The sequence below is a fragment of the Urocampus carinirostris genome, chromosome 8 (genome assembly GCF_059441175.1).
Source record: "Urocampus carinirostris isolate Australia breed hairy pipefish chromosome 8, RoL_Ucar_1.0, whole genome shotgun sequence".
In the NCBI taxonomy this organism is placed as follows: domain Eukaryota; kingdom Metazoa; phylum Chordata; class Actinopteri; order Syngnathiformes; family Syngnathidae; genus Urocampus; species Urocampus carinirostris.
The window spans coordinates 3482045-3499570 of NC_142356.1; the positions used below are offsets into that span (position 1 = coordinate 3482045).

At 40.6% G+C, this 17526-nt stretch overlaps 1 protein-coding gene across 2 annotated transcripts; it reads left to right on the forward strand.

Moving 5' to 3' along the window:
• The first annotated feature begins 1240 nt into the window (after positions 1–1240).
• On the forward strand, positions 1241–17469 carry knop1 (lysine-rich nucleolar protein 1). Of its 2 annotated transcripts, none has more exons than XM_088341375.1 (7): positions 1241–1309; positions 1678–1752; positions 6662–6721; positions 8836–10806; positions 10882–10953; positions 13236–13325; positions 16978–17469. In XM_088341375.1, the coding sequence occupies exons 1-7, from the start codon at positions 1292–1294 to the stop codon at positions 17269–17271; spliced, it is 2580 nt and encodes an 859-aa protein (XP_088197501.1). In that variant the 5' UTR covers positions 1241–1291; the 3' UTR covers positions 17272–17469. The 2 variants fall into 2 exon arrangements, with proteins under 2 accessions (XP_088197501.1, XP_088197502.1); XM_088341376.1 differs by having other exon boundaries at positions 13257–13325.
• Positions 17470–17526: the final 57 nt, after the last annotated feature.

Consider the following 17526-nt stretch of genomic DNA (forward strand, 5'->3'; position numbering starts at 1 on the left):
TTACAAGGCAGGAGAATATCCAAACAATACATAGGCATTTAAGTAAAATATTGACATTTTTATAGGAAACGCGTTGGAGTACATATTTGATTACATAAGGTATCTAGCATTTGGTAACTGGGATGAACACCCATATAACAAGTTAACCCCGGGATACGACGTTCCCAACTTACGAGGTTATTTCTGCAATTTCCCCACAAGAGGACAACCACAACGAATAATTTCGCACTAAATGAGTTTTTGAGGCGTCGTATAGGTCAACAGGAAACCGCAACTTCAGTTTTCCGCTTGCACCACGACATCAGGCTGAACTTTGTTCTTTCGCTTGAAGTTCCTGACATTAGTTTGAACTTGTATTTGCATTGAAAATATTCATTTATAATAAAAGCTGATATACTTCATGTACATTAGGTCGAAACCAAGGTTTCTTCATTTTCCACATGCTGAGGTTTTGAGTATTATCTTGCCTAGTCAATAGGTTCCGTTAGCACGGAATTGCGTGAAAAAGCAAACGTTTCCTTATAAAATAATATTGTGTATTATTTAGCCCCTCCTAGTGGTAAAAAAATCAATAGAAAAAAATGGATTGTTGTTTTAGTATTACCCCTCAATACAGGATTCTTACAATTTACTTATTGTAGGCCTAGAATGGCAATCCATTACCCACACAAAACCACAGGCTACATTATCCTTCGTTGAGTTTCATCATTTATTAAAATTTAAAAACAGTGTACCTTTGTATGAGTGTATAAATCTCCATGTTTGTGTTCACAAAAAGCTTTTTCTAAAGCAAAGTACGTCCTCATTCCAAAATCTCCTTTTCTACCTTTTTAATCCAGAATGCAGTTTTGCCCAACAATTGTAAGCTCTTTATAATAATAATGTTTATAAAAAGAATAACCACTCTTTATATACGCAAATTATTTCAATTGGTATATTTTTAGTTTTGTCCATTAAGGTGTTTAAAAATATTAAAATTTGGCACTTTTGGGCCACCGTAGTATTTACGTGAACCCAGAAGAGATAACAACGTAAGATGCCCGCTATGACACTTCCGGTAGCTTTGCGTCAAAAAAAAAAGTGATTACTAATATTTTTTCTCATGTCGAGGCAATACCTGCATCTTTTATTTACTATTTTCTGAATGAATTCCGGTATTGCTATTTTATTATTATATATTTTTCTCAAAGTCTGCGTTAAGAAAATAACGTTGCCAGACCTCTTAATTTTTACTTGCCGGAAACGCATGATTTCACTTCCGGGTTAAAACAAATCCTTTTCTTACACGTGAATGAAGAAATCGGACAAAGTAAGTCAAACTTTTCTTTTATTAACATTTTATTTTTGGTTATTTCGAACAATGGAATTTCATTTATTTAACAATTACGACTGTAATTCAAGAAAATGTATTTGTGCCTTGTTTTGCTCTTCAATGCTCGCCTGAGTCAAATCAATGGCAGCGAGTGTTTACCTTGGACTCGCCATGACACCAATTTTAAACTCTAAATTACATTCGAAAATATTACTTAAACACCCAAAGGACCACATTTTGGCAAGGTAAAGTTATATTTATCATATTTGTTTCCACAATGAGACATTTCTATCAGGCTGTCTTCTCATTGATACTACGTTTAAAAAATGGCTAAGGCTTTTGAAATACTTGTATTTATTTTCCAGACGGATCCAGATGAAGTGGTCTTTGTTTCGGAAACGTTTACACCCACCGCCAGGATGACACTTGTCATCGATCAGGTACAGTCGGGTGAAATTATCCTAGGAAATTTACTCTCTCGAGGCTCGGACCAGCAGATAATAGGAAAGATAAAGAAAGGAAGAAAGAAGGAGTGAGATCGACAGAGAGAAAGAGATGAGGGAGAAAGAAAGGAAGAAAGTAAAAGTGGGAGTGAAAGAGATGGAATCCGGGAAAAAAGTGAGAGAGGGACAGAAAAGGGGAGCAAAAAAAATAGAGGTTAAAGACAAAGAGAAAAAACAGCGAGAGAAAGACGTAGAGAGACATAGACAGAAGAGAGTGATTTAGAAAGAAAAGAGAAACATTCAAGGAGAAAGACAGAAAATATGAAGAGCAAGACAGTTGGAGAAAACGAGAAAGTCACAGAGAGGGAAATTAGAAGAAAGGAAGAGAGAGTGAGATCGAGAGAGAAAGAGATGAGGGAGAAAGAAAGGAAGATAGTAAAAGAGGGAGTGAAAGAGATGGATTTAGGGAGAAAGAGACAGAAAAAGAACACCGAGAAAAAGGGAGCAAAAAATAGAGGTTAAGAAGACAGAGAGAAAAAACAGCGAAAGACGTAGAGAAACATAGAAGAGAGTGATTTAAAGAGAAAAGAGAAACATTCAAGGAGAAAGACAGACAATATGAAGAGCAAGAGAGTTGGAAGAAAACAAAGTCACAGAGGTAAATAGAAAGAAAGGTAAAGAGGGAGTGAGATCGAGAGAGAAAGAGAGGAGGGAGAAAGAAAGGAAGAGCGTAAAAGAGGGAGTAAAGAGATGCAATCAGGGAGAAAGAGAGAGAGCGAAAGAGACAGAAAAAGAACACTGAGAAAAGGGGAGCAAAAAATAGAGGTTAAAAACAGCGAGAGTAAGACGTAGAGAGACATAGAAAGAGAGTGATTTTGAGAGAAAAGAGACACATTCAAGGAGAAAGACTGAAAATATGAAGTGCGAGAGAGACGGAGGAAAAAATGTCACAGAGATAGGGAAAGAGAAAGAAAGAAAGCAAGGGAGTGAGATCGAGGGAGAAAGATGAGGGAGAAAGAAAGGAGGAGAGTAAAAGAGGGAGTGAAAGATATGGAATCAGGGAGAAAGTGAGAGAGAGATAAAGCGAAAGAGATACAGAGAAAGAACACTGAGAAAAAGGGAGCGAAAAATAGAGGTTTAAGACGGAGGAAGAAAAACGTGAGAAAGAGACCTAGAGAAGAGAGACATAGAAAGAAGAGAGTGATTCAGAGAGAAAAGAGACAGAAAATATGAAGAGCAAGAGAGTTGGAGGAAAAGAGAAAGTCACAGAGAGAGGGAAATAGAAAGAAAGGATGAGAGAGAGTGAGATCGAGAGAGAGAGATGAGGAAGAAAGAAAGAAAGAGAGTGAAAGAAGGAGTGAAAGATAAGGAATCAGGGAACAAGTGAGAGAGAAAGAGGGACAGAAAAAGAACACTGAGAAAAGGGGAGCAAAAAATAGAGGTTAAAGACGGAGAGAAAAAACAGTGAGAGAAAGACGTAGAGAGACAGACAGAAGAGTGATTTAGAGAGAAAAGAAACATTCAAGGAGAAAGACAGAAAATATGAAGAGCAAGAGAGTTGGAGGAAAAGAGAAAGTCACAAAGACAGGGAAATTAGAAGAAAGGAAGAGAGTGTGAGATCGAGAGAGAAAGAGATGAGGGAGAAAGAAAGGAAGAGAGTGGAAGAGATGGTATCAGGGAGAAAGAGAGAGAGAGAAAGAGACAGAAAAAGAACACTGAGAAAAAGGGAGCGAAAAATAGAGGTTAAAAACATAGAGAGAAAAAAACAGAGAAAGACGTAGAGAGACATAGACAGAAGAGAGTGATTTAGAGAGAAAAGAGAAACATTCAAGGAGAAAGACTGACGATATGAAGAGCGAGAGAGACAGAGGAAAAGAGAAAGACACAGCGAGAGGGAAAAAGAAAGAAAGAAATAGAGGGAGTGAGATCGAGAAAGAGATGAAGGAGAAAGAAAGGAAGGGAGTAAAAGATGGAGTGAAAGATATGGAATCAGGGAGAAAAGGAGAAAGAGAGATAAAGCGAAAGAGACGGAGAAAGAACACTGAAAAAAAGGGAGCGAAAAATAGAAGTTAAAGACGGAGAGAGAGAAATCAGCGAGAGAAAGACGAAGAAAAGAGAGACATAGAAAGAAGAGTGATTTAGAGAGATAAGAGACACATTCAAGGAGAAGGACAGAAAATATGAAAAGCTAAAGAGACGGAAGAAAAGAGACAGTCAAAGAGAGAGGGAAAGAGAAAGAAAGAAAGAAAGAAAGAGTAAAACAGAGAAAAGGGTGGTAAAAAGAAAGGAAGAAAGTAAAAGGGGGTGAAAGAGAGATAGATTAAGCTAAAGAGAGATAGAGAGAACAAATAAGGAAAAGAGAACACAGAGAACGGAGAGAAAAAACATCGAGAGAAAGACATAGAGACAAGAGACATAGAAAGAAGGGAGTGATTTCGAGAGAAAAGAGACCCATTCAAGGAGAAAGACAGAAAATATGAAGAGCGAGGGAGATGGAGGAAAAGAGAAAGTCACTGATGGAAGGAAAGAGAAAGAAAGAGTAAAAAAGAGACAAACAAGTGGAGAAAAAACAACAAAGAGAGTAAAAGAGGGTGTAAAAGAGAGGGGGATAGATTAAGCTAAAGAGACAGAGAAAAGAAGGAAAAGAGAACACAAAGAAAGGAAGAGAAAAGAAGGAGCAAGAGAGAAAGAATCAGAAGAATAGAGAAGTGAGAGCAGAGACAGAGAAAGAAAAGAGCGAGCGATCGTGGGAGAAAAGAGACGGTAAAGTAGAAAAAGGGAGAGAGAGAGAAAGAGAGAGAAATAAAAAAAAGTGACAAGAAAGAGAGAGAAGATGGAGAGTGATAGAAAAAGAGAAAGAAAGGAAAAACAGTGCTGTGTGTTTGGCAGTGGGGCCTGGCTTTGGCGACATCAAGCAAACGTTATTGAAACTTGCATCTCGTTTACATCTTGCACTTCTCTCAGCGTCCTCACACGGGCCGGATTCAATCTGTTTTCAGGCCACGGGCCGCACGTTTGACACACAAGGGAGGCAGAATACTTCAAATGCGGCGTAATGCAAAAAAATAATCTCACAATAATGTTTAATATTAAAGCGAAAGTGTGTAATAATTCACCATAACACGTCGTAGTAGCTTAGACGCATGTGAATTGGAAGAAGCTACTATGAAAGCCCGGTGGCTAGAGAAGGAAACTGTGGGTAAAAAAGTTACCTGGATTAGGTGAGCATCACATCTAGGGCTAAGGTAGTAGCTGTTGAGTGCTAAAAGCACCACCGGCACAAGCTAGCTTTGCCCAAATGGCCATCTGGGCTTCCGTAATCACAAGATGGCCGCTAAACATAACAGCTTCTACAAGTAGTGTGATACAATTACTAATGTCTGAACCTCAAATCAGGTTTATGAGTAAGTCCATGTGTTTTTGCACATTATTTAAATCAACTGTGTTATTTAAATGAAGTATTTTTCACACCAGCAGGGGTCGCTATATAATACACGTTGGGGCTTTAGTCAAGTCAAGTCACATTTATCCTTTAGTGCGTCATTTTCGTTCAAGCTTCCTGCAATCTTGTTTGAGCGACCTTGTTTCATCAGTAAACCAAGGTGTCTGTTTCTTAGCTCGAAATTTATGCCGTAGGGGCGCCACAGAATCAAGAACATTAACCAAAGCAGTATTAAAATTGTTTGTGAGTCGACAGACCCAGTGTACGAAAGGGAAAACCGCAGTTACCGTAGGTCACAGGTGTCAAACAGGCGGCCCGCGGGGCAGATCAGGCCCGCTAAGGGATTGAATCCGGCCCGCGAGACAACACTCAGAGAAGTGCAAGAGAAAAACAAGTTGCAGGTTGAAATATGTCAACTTGATGTTGCCAAAGAAAGGTGCCTCGAGCAAAGACACTGTACTTGTATTTCTTTTTCTCTGTCTCTCTCTCTCTCTCTCTGTCTCTCTCTCTCTCTCTCTCTCCCTCTTTTCCACCCCTTTTCTCCCTCTCTCTGTCTCTTTCACTCTGTGTCTTTTTAACTTCTTTTGCGCTAACTTCCTTTTTTCCTTTTCTCTCTTTTCTCTTTCTCTCTTCCTACCCTTTGCGCTTTCTTTTCTCATTTCTCTCCTTCTGTCTTTCTATTTCTCTTTGGATTTCTTTCTTCCACTCCCTTTCTTTCCCCCTCTCTCACGACTTTTGTTTCTTTCTCTTTTGGTTCTCACTCTCTCTCCTTCTCTCCCTTTCCTTCCCTCTTTCTCTTTTTTTCTTTATCTCTCGTTTTCTTTTTCTTTAATCTACTAGTCCGGCCCCCGACAGAAAGTTTGTTCTATCGTGTGGCCCCCGAGTTAAAATGAGTCTGACACCTCTGCCGTAGGTAATAGTTCTTTTAAAGCTAATGCCGTTGCAGGGCGGATATTGCTACTACTAAAGCTTAAATTTTTCTTATCACAGTAAACATTAAACAGCATCTCACACTTCACAAGATAGTGTTGAGAGATGGCATTAGGATACGGTAACACTGTAATATTTGAGGCTACTACACCCCGGGTCAGAACAAGATCCAGAGTGTTCCCATCTTTATGAGTGGGCACATCAACTATTTGATTCAAACCAAATGTATCAATCAGCGACTTAATGTGAACATTAAAATCACCAATTACAACATTGTCCGCATAAGTTACCAAGTCTGTTAACAGTTCCGAAAATTCATCCCAAAACATTTGAATATGGTCCAGGTGGGCGATACACAACAAGTAGATAAATCGGTGTTGACATGAAGGACCTCATAACAAGTGCGTCAAACGTTTTAAAAACAAGAACTTGATCAGATGTCCTTGTATCGTCAAATCGAGGTTTGTAAAATGGGATTGTTGTTCAATGACATTAAATGTCAATTTAATTTTGTGTAATTGTGTTCCCCAATAGGTGAAGCGGCTCGCTCTTCAAAGAGACATCGACATTGAATCTCTTCCAAAAGATCATCAGGTATGTTCGGCGTGAGATGATTGGATTACAATTAGAGGTCGAACGATTATTAGCCCGAGAAATCTGCCCCAAAATATGCACAAAAGTACAAAGAAGGTTTGACGGGAGGGAGAAGCCGTTTATTTCGTTCATCAGTGTCCAAAACAGAGTTCTCATTCGTCTAAGAGACAATCAGCTTTCTTATACCCTTTGGAGCAGATCATCTGCCAGATCACGTGTTGTTTTTCCCCGAAGTCGGTGCGTCCTTTTTTGATTTCCCCGAAGTTACACAATTTCCAAGAAAATCGTTGGCCTGACTTGACCGCAAGCAGAATGTTATTACTTGGCAAGCCCACATTCAACCGGCCGACATTTAAACTCGGGAGAAACAAGCCTGGAATTTCCTGTTTTAAACAATTTTGTCCTCATTATGTCAAGCTTCGACTCCACAACATTATCAGGCAAGTCGAATATCGGGACTGATATTTGGGAATTTGACAGATATCGGTATCGGTCTTTTTTTTCATTCGGCTGGACAATTATTTAGGCTCTCTAAAGCAGCAGAGCTCTCTCTCTGTCGCTCCTACCCCTTCCCTCCTCCTCTCTCCTATGACTCTACCCACCCTGTGCCTTATGATTGGATAAGCAACCGGGGGCGGAGCCACTGAGGCAAAAGCTTTTCTGACTCCAAATGCTGCTCGAGAAAGCGTAAAAAGTGTAGTTACTTGTGGTTCTGATACATTAGCTCTTATCATAACATTATTTTTTCTAAAAAGGAGTGCCCACACTTTTCAAACTGCGAGCTCTTGAAATTTTCAGCCTGGCATTCTTTGAACCGAATTCAATAAATTCCCCCTCCGTGAAAGGTTTTCAGTGCTTGGCGATCAGCGTCACGACATCTTAGCTCGCCTTTGTAGCATTTTTATTTGCCTCGCAGGGTCTTGTGAAAAAGCCCTGCTGTGCTGTTAAAACAGCTTCCAGTGGCTTCACCTTTTTACAGCGTTGTTTTCCAGTGTACTTGCGTTGTGGATTGATGGAGTCGGAGCTTGACATAATGAGGACACATTTGTTTGGACAGGAAATTCCAGGCTTGTTTCTCCCGAGTTTAAATGTCAGCAAGTGATATTATTAATAACATTCTCCTTGGTTTGGAACAGCTTGCAAGCTGACAGGAATTTGGTTAGGTCAGGCCGACTCCAACGATTTCTTGGAAATAGGCGTAACTTTGGAGAATCGAAAGAGGACGAAAACATTCTGAGAAAATATTGTCAATTCCTGGAAGCATGCACTTTGAAAAAAACAAGCGCGTCATCGCAAGAGGACGCACTAAGCAACATGTGATATTTCTAACGTGATGTTTTTGCTTCGGGGCGTATAAGAACGCCGATTGTCTCTTAGACGAATGAGAACTCGTCTGACAAACATCAATAAACAGCTTCTCCCTCTCCTGTCAAGATTCCTCTGTACTTTTGTGCATATTTCTGGGGCATATTTCACGGGCTGCTCCGAAACTTGTCATAGTCAGCATGTCTTATCTGGCAGTGCCTCTTAATATGATATTTTTTTGAAAAGAGCCACAGTATCTTGGTAAATAAGGCAGACACAGTTGTTTCAGATGTCAGGGAAAACAAATACAAGTTTCCACTTCTCCCGGAAGAGGCGACCCTCACAGTCAACTTCCCTTTTTTTTTTTTTTTTTTTTTTTTTTCCTAGTCACCTTGTCGGAAATTGAGTGGTCCAAAGTTAGGTAGCCAAAGGGCTACTGTCCTCATTTGGTGAAATGGTGAATGTTTTCGTACAAATTAATTTTATACTGCGGTCAACCTTACTGGCAGACCAGTAAAAATTTGATCAAGGGCCAGACTTTGGACATATTTCAGTGGGGTATTAAAGTTTTATTTCAATTTATAACAAATATTCTTTGTTTCTTTTTGCATGATTAAAAATGTCTTACGCTAGGCTTTAAGCTTTTACAGTAAAATATATATCTGCACCAAATATCTGTTATCGGCCTCCTCTTAATATTAAGAAATGGTATCGGACCTGAAAAAACGGTATCGGTCGATCCCTATTGAGAATGCTACTTAATTCCAAAAACTAAATACAGAATATCAATTTATAATTGTACTCTTCAGTCACGTCGCACGCCGGATCCTGTGGAAAGACTTGAGGAGAAAGAGAACATCAAAGACGAGGTGACGGATGAGAATGTCGAAAAGAAAGGCAAGAAAGGCAAAATGGAACCAATGTCTCCCGCAAAATTTAACGGCGCAGTGCGGAATACGGAGAGCGCAAATAGGAAATCAAAACGAGAGTCGATAGAAGTCCAAGTCCAGCAGAATGAAAACGGGAGAATAAAGGTGGCTTATAGTTTAATCGTGGATGGCTCGGAAACACTTAGAGATGAGTTGGAGGGAACCCAGAAGACGACTAAGAAGAAAAAGCCAAAGAACAAAAAGTTGATTGAACAGGAAAGTGACAAAGTCAAGACAATCAAAAAGCGAAAAAAAGACATTGGCGATGAGAAAGTGGCAAAGAAAGTAAAGGAAGTCAAGTGGGACAAAATAACCAAGAACATCAAGGATGAAAAAAACAAACCTCATAAACCAACCAAACAAAACAGTCAAGAAAACGAAGCAGTTCCCGACGGAGAAGTAGTCAAGAAAGCCAAGAAGGAAAAAGACCGAGTTCATGTTAAAAAAGTCTGCAAGAGGGTCAAAAAAGAAAAAACTATGCTCACAAAGAAAAGCCAAACAGAGAAAAATGAATATCACAAAGAGAAAGTCAAGAAAGCAAAAAACCCGTCTCTCGATGAAGAAGAAACGGAAGCCGTGGAAGAAAAACCCCATGTTCGCACCGAGAAAGTGTCTAAGAAAGTCAAAAAAGGAATCCATGAAGTTCACGAAGTAACGGAACAAAACAAGCAAGATAAAAGTCTGTTTCGTGGAGAAATTGAAAAGAAACCTAAGAAAGAAAAACACGCGGTTCACATTGAGAAAGTGTCTAAGAAAGTCAAAAAAGGAATAAATAAAGTTCACGAAGTAACTGAACAAAACAAGCAAGGTAAACGTGTGGTTCGTGAAGAAATAGAAAAGAAAGCCAAGAAACCAAAACACGCAGTTCACATTGAGAACGTGTCTAAGAAAGTAAAAGGGGGAAAAAATGAAGTTGACGAAGTAACGGAACAAAACATGCAAGTAAATAATGTGGTTCTTCACGATGAAATCGGGAAAAAAGCCAAAAAGGAAAAACATGAAATCTGCGTTAAGAAATCGTCCAAGAAAGTGAAACAAGATCTGGCTAAAACCAACAAAGAAGCAAAGAAAGTCAAGAAAAGGAAAAAAGAAGTACCAGAACAAAACACGCAAGAAAACGATGAAGAAGTCGAATACAAAGCTGAGCATGAAAACCATGAAGTTCCCATTGCGAAAGCGTCCAAAAAACTCAAAAAAGACAAAAATCCGTCCGTTCAAAAATTAACAGTACCAAACAAGAAAGCACATCAAGACACAAAGTTGAGAAAAGTGTCCAAAAAGGTCAAAAAAGACAAAAATCTGGCCAAGGATATCAAAGTAGCAAAGAAAACCAAGAAAGAAAAAACACTTGACACGAATGCCTCTTGCCCCGAACGCATCAAGGTACAGAAAAGGGAAGGAAGCGAGCCCCGAAAGAAGAAAACCAAAGACAAGGAGACGCAAGTGAAACAGGGGTCCGAGGAGACGCCGAAGGAAGAACCAAATGGAACAAAAATCGGCTCCAAAAGGAAAAACTCAATAGAAGAAGAATCAAGTACAACCAAAACCAAGAAAAAAAGAACAGAAACGAACCATAAAGAAGAAAAGAAGAAAAAGAACAAGAACTCCCTGGACAACGTCAACGTGAAAGAAAAAAACCCGGAAGTGCAAAACGGGACGATAGCCAAGAAAAAAGCGTCCAAAAAGAAGACGTCCCGCGCACCCGTCGACTCGCTGGAGAAGACGCAACTGAAAAAAATCAAGCACAAACTCGCTTCACTGAAACGCGAAGAAAGCGAGGACTCGGAACCCGGTGGAAAAAGCGCAAAGGGTTACTCCGGTCGGACGGATACGAAAAAGGAGCGAACCGTGGTAAGGGTCCTTATTTGATTCCGCTTTTCCCCGTTTTTGTTCCCGTCTTGGTTGGAATTTATCTGCGTTTCTCAGGACTCCCACCAGGGGGACGTGGTTTTCATGTCCGAGAAGACGGGAAACGCGGATGAGGTCACCATCAATCAGGTGAGACGTCGAGAACGGGGGGTCCGGAACCCGTTTCCGCTCGGGGGACGCACGGTCGAAAACAAAAATCCTCTCGCAGGGGGGACGGACGAGGAGATTAAAGGACGCGAAAGGGACAAAACGACGGAGATGGAGTAAGATACAGTAAAGAGGGAAAAAAGGGGGGAAAGAAAGGGAGCTAGAGAGAAATCCATTGAAAAAGAGGAAAAAAGACGAAGAGAGAGCGAGAACAAAAGAAAGACATGGAGCAAGAGAGGAAAAAAGAGCAAGACAGGAAAATAATGAGAAAAACAAATAGGGGAAAGAGAGTAAAAAAAGAGACAGAAACAGAGAACACATACAAAAAAATGATAATATGAGAGAAAAAGAGATTGCTTGGAGAGAAATAGAGAAGAAAAACAGAAAACGAAATGGAAAATGAGAGAAAAAAGATGGAGAGACAGAGAGAACGGGGGAAGCAAGTAAGAGAAATAGCGAGCAAGAACGAAAAGGTGAAAGAGAGAGAAAAAAATAAGACGGCAAAAGAGAAAGAGAAATAAAGAGACAAAGGGAGTATTAGAGAGAAAAGGAGCAAGAGAGAAATAAATTGAAAAAGAGGAAAAAAGACAGAGAGAGAAAAAGAGAGAGAGAACAAAAATGGAAAGATAGAAAGAGCAAGAGAAAGAAAGGGAGCAAGGGGAAAAAAGAGAAAGAGCAAGACAGTAAAATAGTGAAAGAAAAATAAATGGGGGAAAGAGAGTAAAAAGAGTGACAGAGAACACACAAAAATGATCATATGAGAGAAAAAGAGATTGCTTGGAGAGAAATAGAGAAGAAAAACAGAAAACGAAATGGAAAATGAGAGAAAAAAGATGGAGAGACAGAGAGAACGGGGGAAGCAAGTAAGAGAAATGGCGAGCAAGAACGAAAAGGTGAAAGAGAGAGTGAAATAAAGAGACAAAGGGAGTATTAGAGAGAAAAGGAGCAAGAGAGAAATAAATTGAAAAAGAAAAAAAGAGAGAGACAAAGAGAGAGAGAACAAAAGGGAGAAAATGGAAAGATAGAAAGCAAGAGAAAGAAAAGGAGCAAGAGGAAAAAAGAGAAAGAGCAAGCCAGTAAAATAGTGAAAGAAAAAGAAATAGGGGAAAGAGTAAAAAGAGAACACACAAAAATGAGAATATGAGAGAAAAAGAGATTGCTTGGAGAGAAATAGAGAAGAAAAACAGAAAACGAAATGGAAAATGAGAGAAAAAAGATGAAAAGACAGAGAGAAAAGGGAAGCAAGTAAGAGAAATTGAGAGCAAGAATGAAAGGGTTAAGAGAGAGAAAGAAAAAGAAAGATGGCAAAAAAGAAAGAGAAATAAAGAGACAGAGAATTATAGAAAAAAGGAGCAAAAGAGAAAGAAATTGAGCAAGAGGAAAAAAGACGGGGAAAGAAAAAGAAAGAGAACGAAAATGGAAAGATAGAAAGAGCAAGAGAAAGAAAGGGAGCAAGAGGAAAAAAGAGAAAGAGCAAGACAGTAAAATATTGAGAGAAAGAGAAATAGGGGAAAGAGATTGCATGGAGAGAAATCGAGAAGAAAGAGAAAAATAAATGGAAAATGAGAGAAAAAAAGATGGAGAGACAGAGAATGAAAGGGGGGAGCAAGTAAGAGAAATGGAGAGCAAGAACAAAAGGGTGAAAGAGAGAGAAAGAAAAAGAAAGATTGCAAAAGAAAGAGAAGTAAAGAGACAAAGTGAGAGAGAGAGAGAGAGAGGGAAATAGAGAATGATAGCGAGACAGCAAGTGAGAAGGATAAAAAGAGAGAAAAAGGAAGGAATGAAAGAGAATATGAAAGACAAAAAGAGAGCGATAAGTAGTCTGTAGTCTTCCCTGGACTTATTTTCAATTGCAAACGCATGACAGCGACATCTAGTGGACAAAAATAAACACTGTCTCTTTAAAACTGCGAAATGTTTTTACAAGCGTTGATTTTGTCAAAAACCCCGTTTGGCCAACCTCAACCGGACCCTAGCTTCAGCGGCCCCCAACTCAATTTATTTTGACACCCCTGCTTAAGTTGCTTTGCCGGAGCTTCTGGGTATTTAGGAACGGTTCTGTGGCTTTTTATCATAAAGTGTCAATAGTGAAGATAGTTTGTTGTAATGAACATCCGTATAAAAGATAATAGATTAATTTTGTCTCCGAGCAATACGTTCATAAAAAGAGCCCTGTATGGCTCGCGGGCCACGGGTTTCGGACCCCTGCTGTACAGTGCATGAAAAGGGTACACTACACATGCATTTTGATTGGTTGATTGAAGGGGTGCTGGGCTCTACCGCAGGAGAGACGGATGGCCTTGCAGATGGAGTTGGACCAGGCCTCCCAGCCTCAAGTCCAGAAACCTTCTCCGGTAAGTCCAGTTCTCCAACCGGAAAATTTGAATTCGTCCTGGGAGTAACTTTGTAACCTGAAACATTTGTAAGGTGAGACGCCTTTTGAATGTAAATATTCGAATCCGTTCCAAGCCTTGCAAAAAGTGTTTTTTTTTTTTCAATGAATCAAGTAAGAGCACCAGAACCTGAAACGAATACATATTAAAATTAGATTATCGTACAATTAGTATAAAACGAGAGGAAAATACTGTAAAAAAAAAAAAAAACATAGAATAAGGGAAATAATAAAAATATTCTTTTGCCTTTTACCTGACTTTTTGGTTTACTGGTCCTCGGCAGTATTTTTGCCTGGAAAAACTGATCCAATGACGTCTGCTTTTGCTGGCTTCCTTCAGAAATGTGGGAGGCAGTTGTCATGAGCAATAGCCCGACCAGTCAACCCTTTTTTAGGTGAATTCTTTTCACAAATTTCTGAGACTTCATGGAAGTTCGCCAAAATGTCTTTCATTTGGGCTAATAATAATATAATAATAATAATTTCCTTTGTATTGTCATTCTTTGTAACAATGTACACAGAACGAAATGTCGATACACCTGACCCGTTGTAGCGAGTCGATGCAGCCGCAGCCAGAGGGCGCCGCCATTATACCAATTAGGTATGTCTCGGTCGAGGCGCGAACCAGCGACCTCCCAGTCTCAAAGCGGGCACACTACCATTTAGGCTACTGAGCTGGTAATGGAATGATGGCTGCATCCTCCTCCTTGTGGTCTTTTAACCCCTGCACAACAGTGTGTTTTTCGTACCTTTCTATTATCTCTTCCTTTGTTTCACTGGCCAGAAAAAGTCTCTTCCTCTTCTTTTCTCCTTGTCTACTTTTCTGTATGTATTTTGTGGGGTCCATGTCAATGATAGTTCTTCGTAGCGTTACCGTACAATAGACTGTTTAGCAAGAAGGGGAGACGAAGAGCATGCCAGGATTCACGCATACGTTGCTAGGTTAAAAACAGGGCAAATGACAGCGCGTACTGTACAGTAGCTCAGGAGGTAGAGCGCTCGTCTTGGGATCAAGGGATCCCAGTTCGAATCCCGGCTCATCCGTGTTACATGTCGAAGTGTCCTTGGGTAAGACACTGAACCCCTAATACCCCCGATAAGCAGGTTAGCGCCTTACATGGCTGCAAGGCCGCTATTGGGAAATGTGGAGCACATTGTAAAGCGCTTTGGGAAGTCATTGACTTGAAAAGCGCTATAGAAATGCAGATCATTTCATTTCATATTTGTATCCTGAAACGCCTTTGTAACGAGAGGCAATATTTTTCTCGTTCATTTTTGTGTGTAGACATTCATAAACAAGAGTTCCCTAACCAAGTTTTGCTGGTACACGGCTTGCCAGAACCATGCCCTTACACTATACATTGATGAATACAACTGTTGCATCAACTGAGCCTGACACACCTAGAGGAGAAGAACACCCATGTGCGTATGCTGTTCCTGGACTTCAGTTCAGCATTCAACACCATCATCCCACAACATCTGGTAGACAAAATGAGACTCCTGGGTTTCAACACCCCCCTGCGGAACTGGCTGCTGGACTTCCTCAGTGACAGACCCCAATCAGTGCGGATAGGTCAGAACAGTTCAGATGTCATCTGTTCACCTTGATGACACACGACTGCGTCCCTAGGTCCGCCACAAACCACATCGTGAAGTATGCTGACGACACAACAGTGGTGGGCCTCATCAGGGACGACAACGACCTGGCCTACAGAGAGGAGGTGGAGCAGTTGGTGGGCTGGTGCAGGGACAACAGCCTGGTCCTGAATGTTGACAAAACTAAAGAGATCATTGTCGACTTTAGGAAAAACCAGCCCAACCATGCCCCACTTTGCATCAACAACAAGGCTGTGGAGGTTGTCAGCAGTATCAAGTTCCTAGGGGTGCACATTATAAACAAATTCACCTGGTCCGTGAACACTGCATCACTGGTTAAGAGGGCACAGCAGCGCCTGTACTTCCTGCGGAGGATGAGGAGAGCCCACCTGCCCCCACCCTCCCTCATCACATTCTACAGGGGCACCATAGAGAGTATCCTGACCAGCTGTATCTCTGTGTGGTGTGGAGGCTGCACCGCTACCGACTGGGGTAGTGTGAGGAGGGTAACGAGGACAGCAGAGAAAATAATCGGGACTACACTTCCCTCCATTCAGGACATTGGCCAGAAGCGCTGCCTATCCCATGCTAAGAACATTATCGGGGACCCCTCTCACCCCCATCATGGACTGTTCACTCTGCTAGCCTCTGGGAAGAGGTACTGCAGTGTGCGGTGCAGGACCACCAGGTTCCGCAGTAGTCTAGTCCCCCTGGCCATTAGACTGTTAAATGGTCAATCTAACATATAGTTAACCTAAACCTAAACGGCTGCTAATCTGACTTTTTGCACTACTGGCAGTTTCTTTATAGCTTGCCACTCCTTGCACATTTGCTCTCTGCACTATTGTACTTACAGCGTTATTGTTACAGTGTTAATGTTACTGTTTACCTGACTTGTTAACCTGAATGCCCATTTTGCACATCTGGTTAGCTACTCCTCTTGCACTATCGGCACTATGGTAAAATACTATACGTAGCCATAATACAATACAACTTTTACTTATATCTGTACATTCGAGGAAACTGTGCGGGTCAGATGTATCGACATTTCGTTCTGTATACACGTGTACTAGAATGACAATAAAGTAGATCTGAATCTGATCTGAATCTGAAAACTATATTAAGACACTATGACAAAAAAGTAACAGCTAGGAAAAAAAACAATGAGTTTTTTTTAAAGAAATTAAAAAAAATAGAAAAAACAGGGAAAAAGAAGAATTTTTTTGTGTTGCATTCAAATAATTTCCAATGATACCAAGTCAATCTTGTTGCCAACATTATACTTCCACTAAAAAATGTGATTAAATACAGTTGTGTATCGTGCAACTGACTAATTTTTTTGCATTGCCGTAAACTCGGCAAAATATAACTTGATGTCAATTTTGGACATGTTTGATAATGACTTAGTTGCCACACTTAGGATTGCTGTTGCTCACTGTTGTTTCAAGCGTTGCTCACCGACTTACAGGGAACATTGCCTGGGAGTAACTGTTTTCGGAGCAGACCTTATTGCCTCGCCCCAAAACATAAATACAAGATGCAGGGAGATCTTGGTGGGAGAGGGAGAGCCGTTTATTTATCTTCTTCAGAGTCCAAAACAGAGTTGTCATTCGTCTAAGAGACAATCAGCTTTTTTATACCCTCAGACAACATCTCATGTTACTTAGCGCGTCCCCTCGCGATGACGCACTTGTTTTTTCCTCAATGTGCATGCTTTTCGGGAATTGACCATGTTTTTTCAGAATGTTTTCGTCCTCTTTTGATTTTCCAAAGTTACACAATTTCCGAAAAACGCGTTGGGGTCAGCCTGACACATCCAAATTCCTGACTTGACCGCTTGTTCCACGCCAAGCAGAATGTTATTATTTGGGAGCCCAAGGCAAGTGTTATTATTAATAATAATCTTTTACATGAATATTGCATGTATTATTAATAACACTCGGGGGAAACAAGCCTGGAATTTCCTGGATGCTCCGACTCCATTAACTTACAACACTGTTCCCCAAATCTCATCTCAGGGTTTCGGTCAGTGGCGCACGGCCCAGTTCGGAAGTTCTCAGCAGCAGCACAAGTTCCTGAAGTTGATGGGCGGCTTCAAGAACGGCGTCCGTACGACCAGCGCGGCCCAGTGCAACATGGCGCCGGGCCGGGACGCAGAGGAACGTCTCCAGCGAGGACTGGTCCGAGACTTTGAGCGAGCCCACTCCCGAAGATTAGATGGCAGAGGGGCGGGACTGGGTTTCGGACAAGCGCCCCAGAAGTTGTTCACCATCGACATCCACGCCTGTCGATCGGTCCGCTTCGATGACTGATGTGGAAGAGGTAGGTGGAGTTTGCGCTTTTAACACAACGGATTTTTTTTTGGTAGATTTTTTTGAATCTCCTGCAAACTCCATCTTGAACATTTTTAGCTGCTCATGTAAGAAATGTGGACACAAAACCGATTTTATTTGTTCAGTAAAGATTAATTTTATTCAATAAACAGGAATAATTGGTCATTTTTTTGCAAACGGGCTCAGACTCTTGAAGGATTTTATACAATTGAATACAAGTTACATTTATTGAGT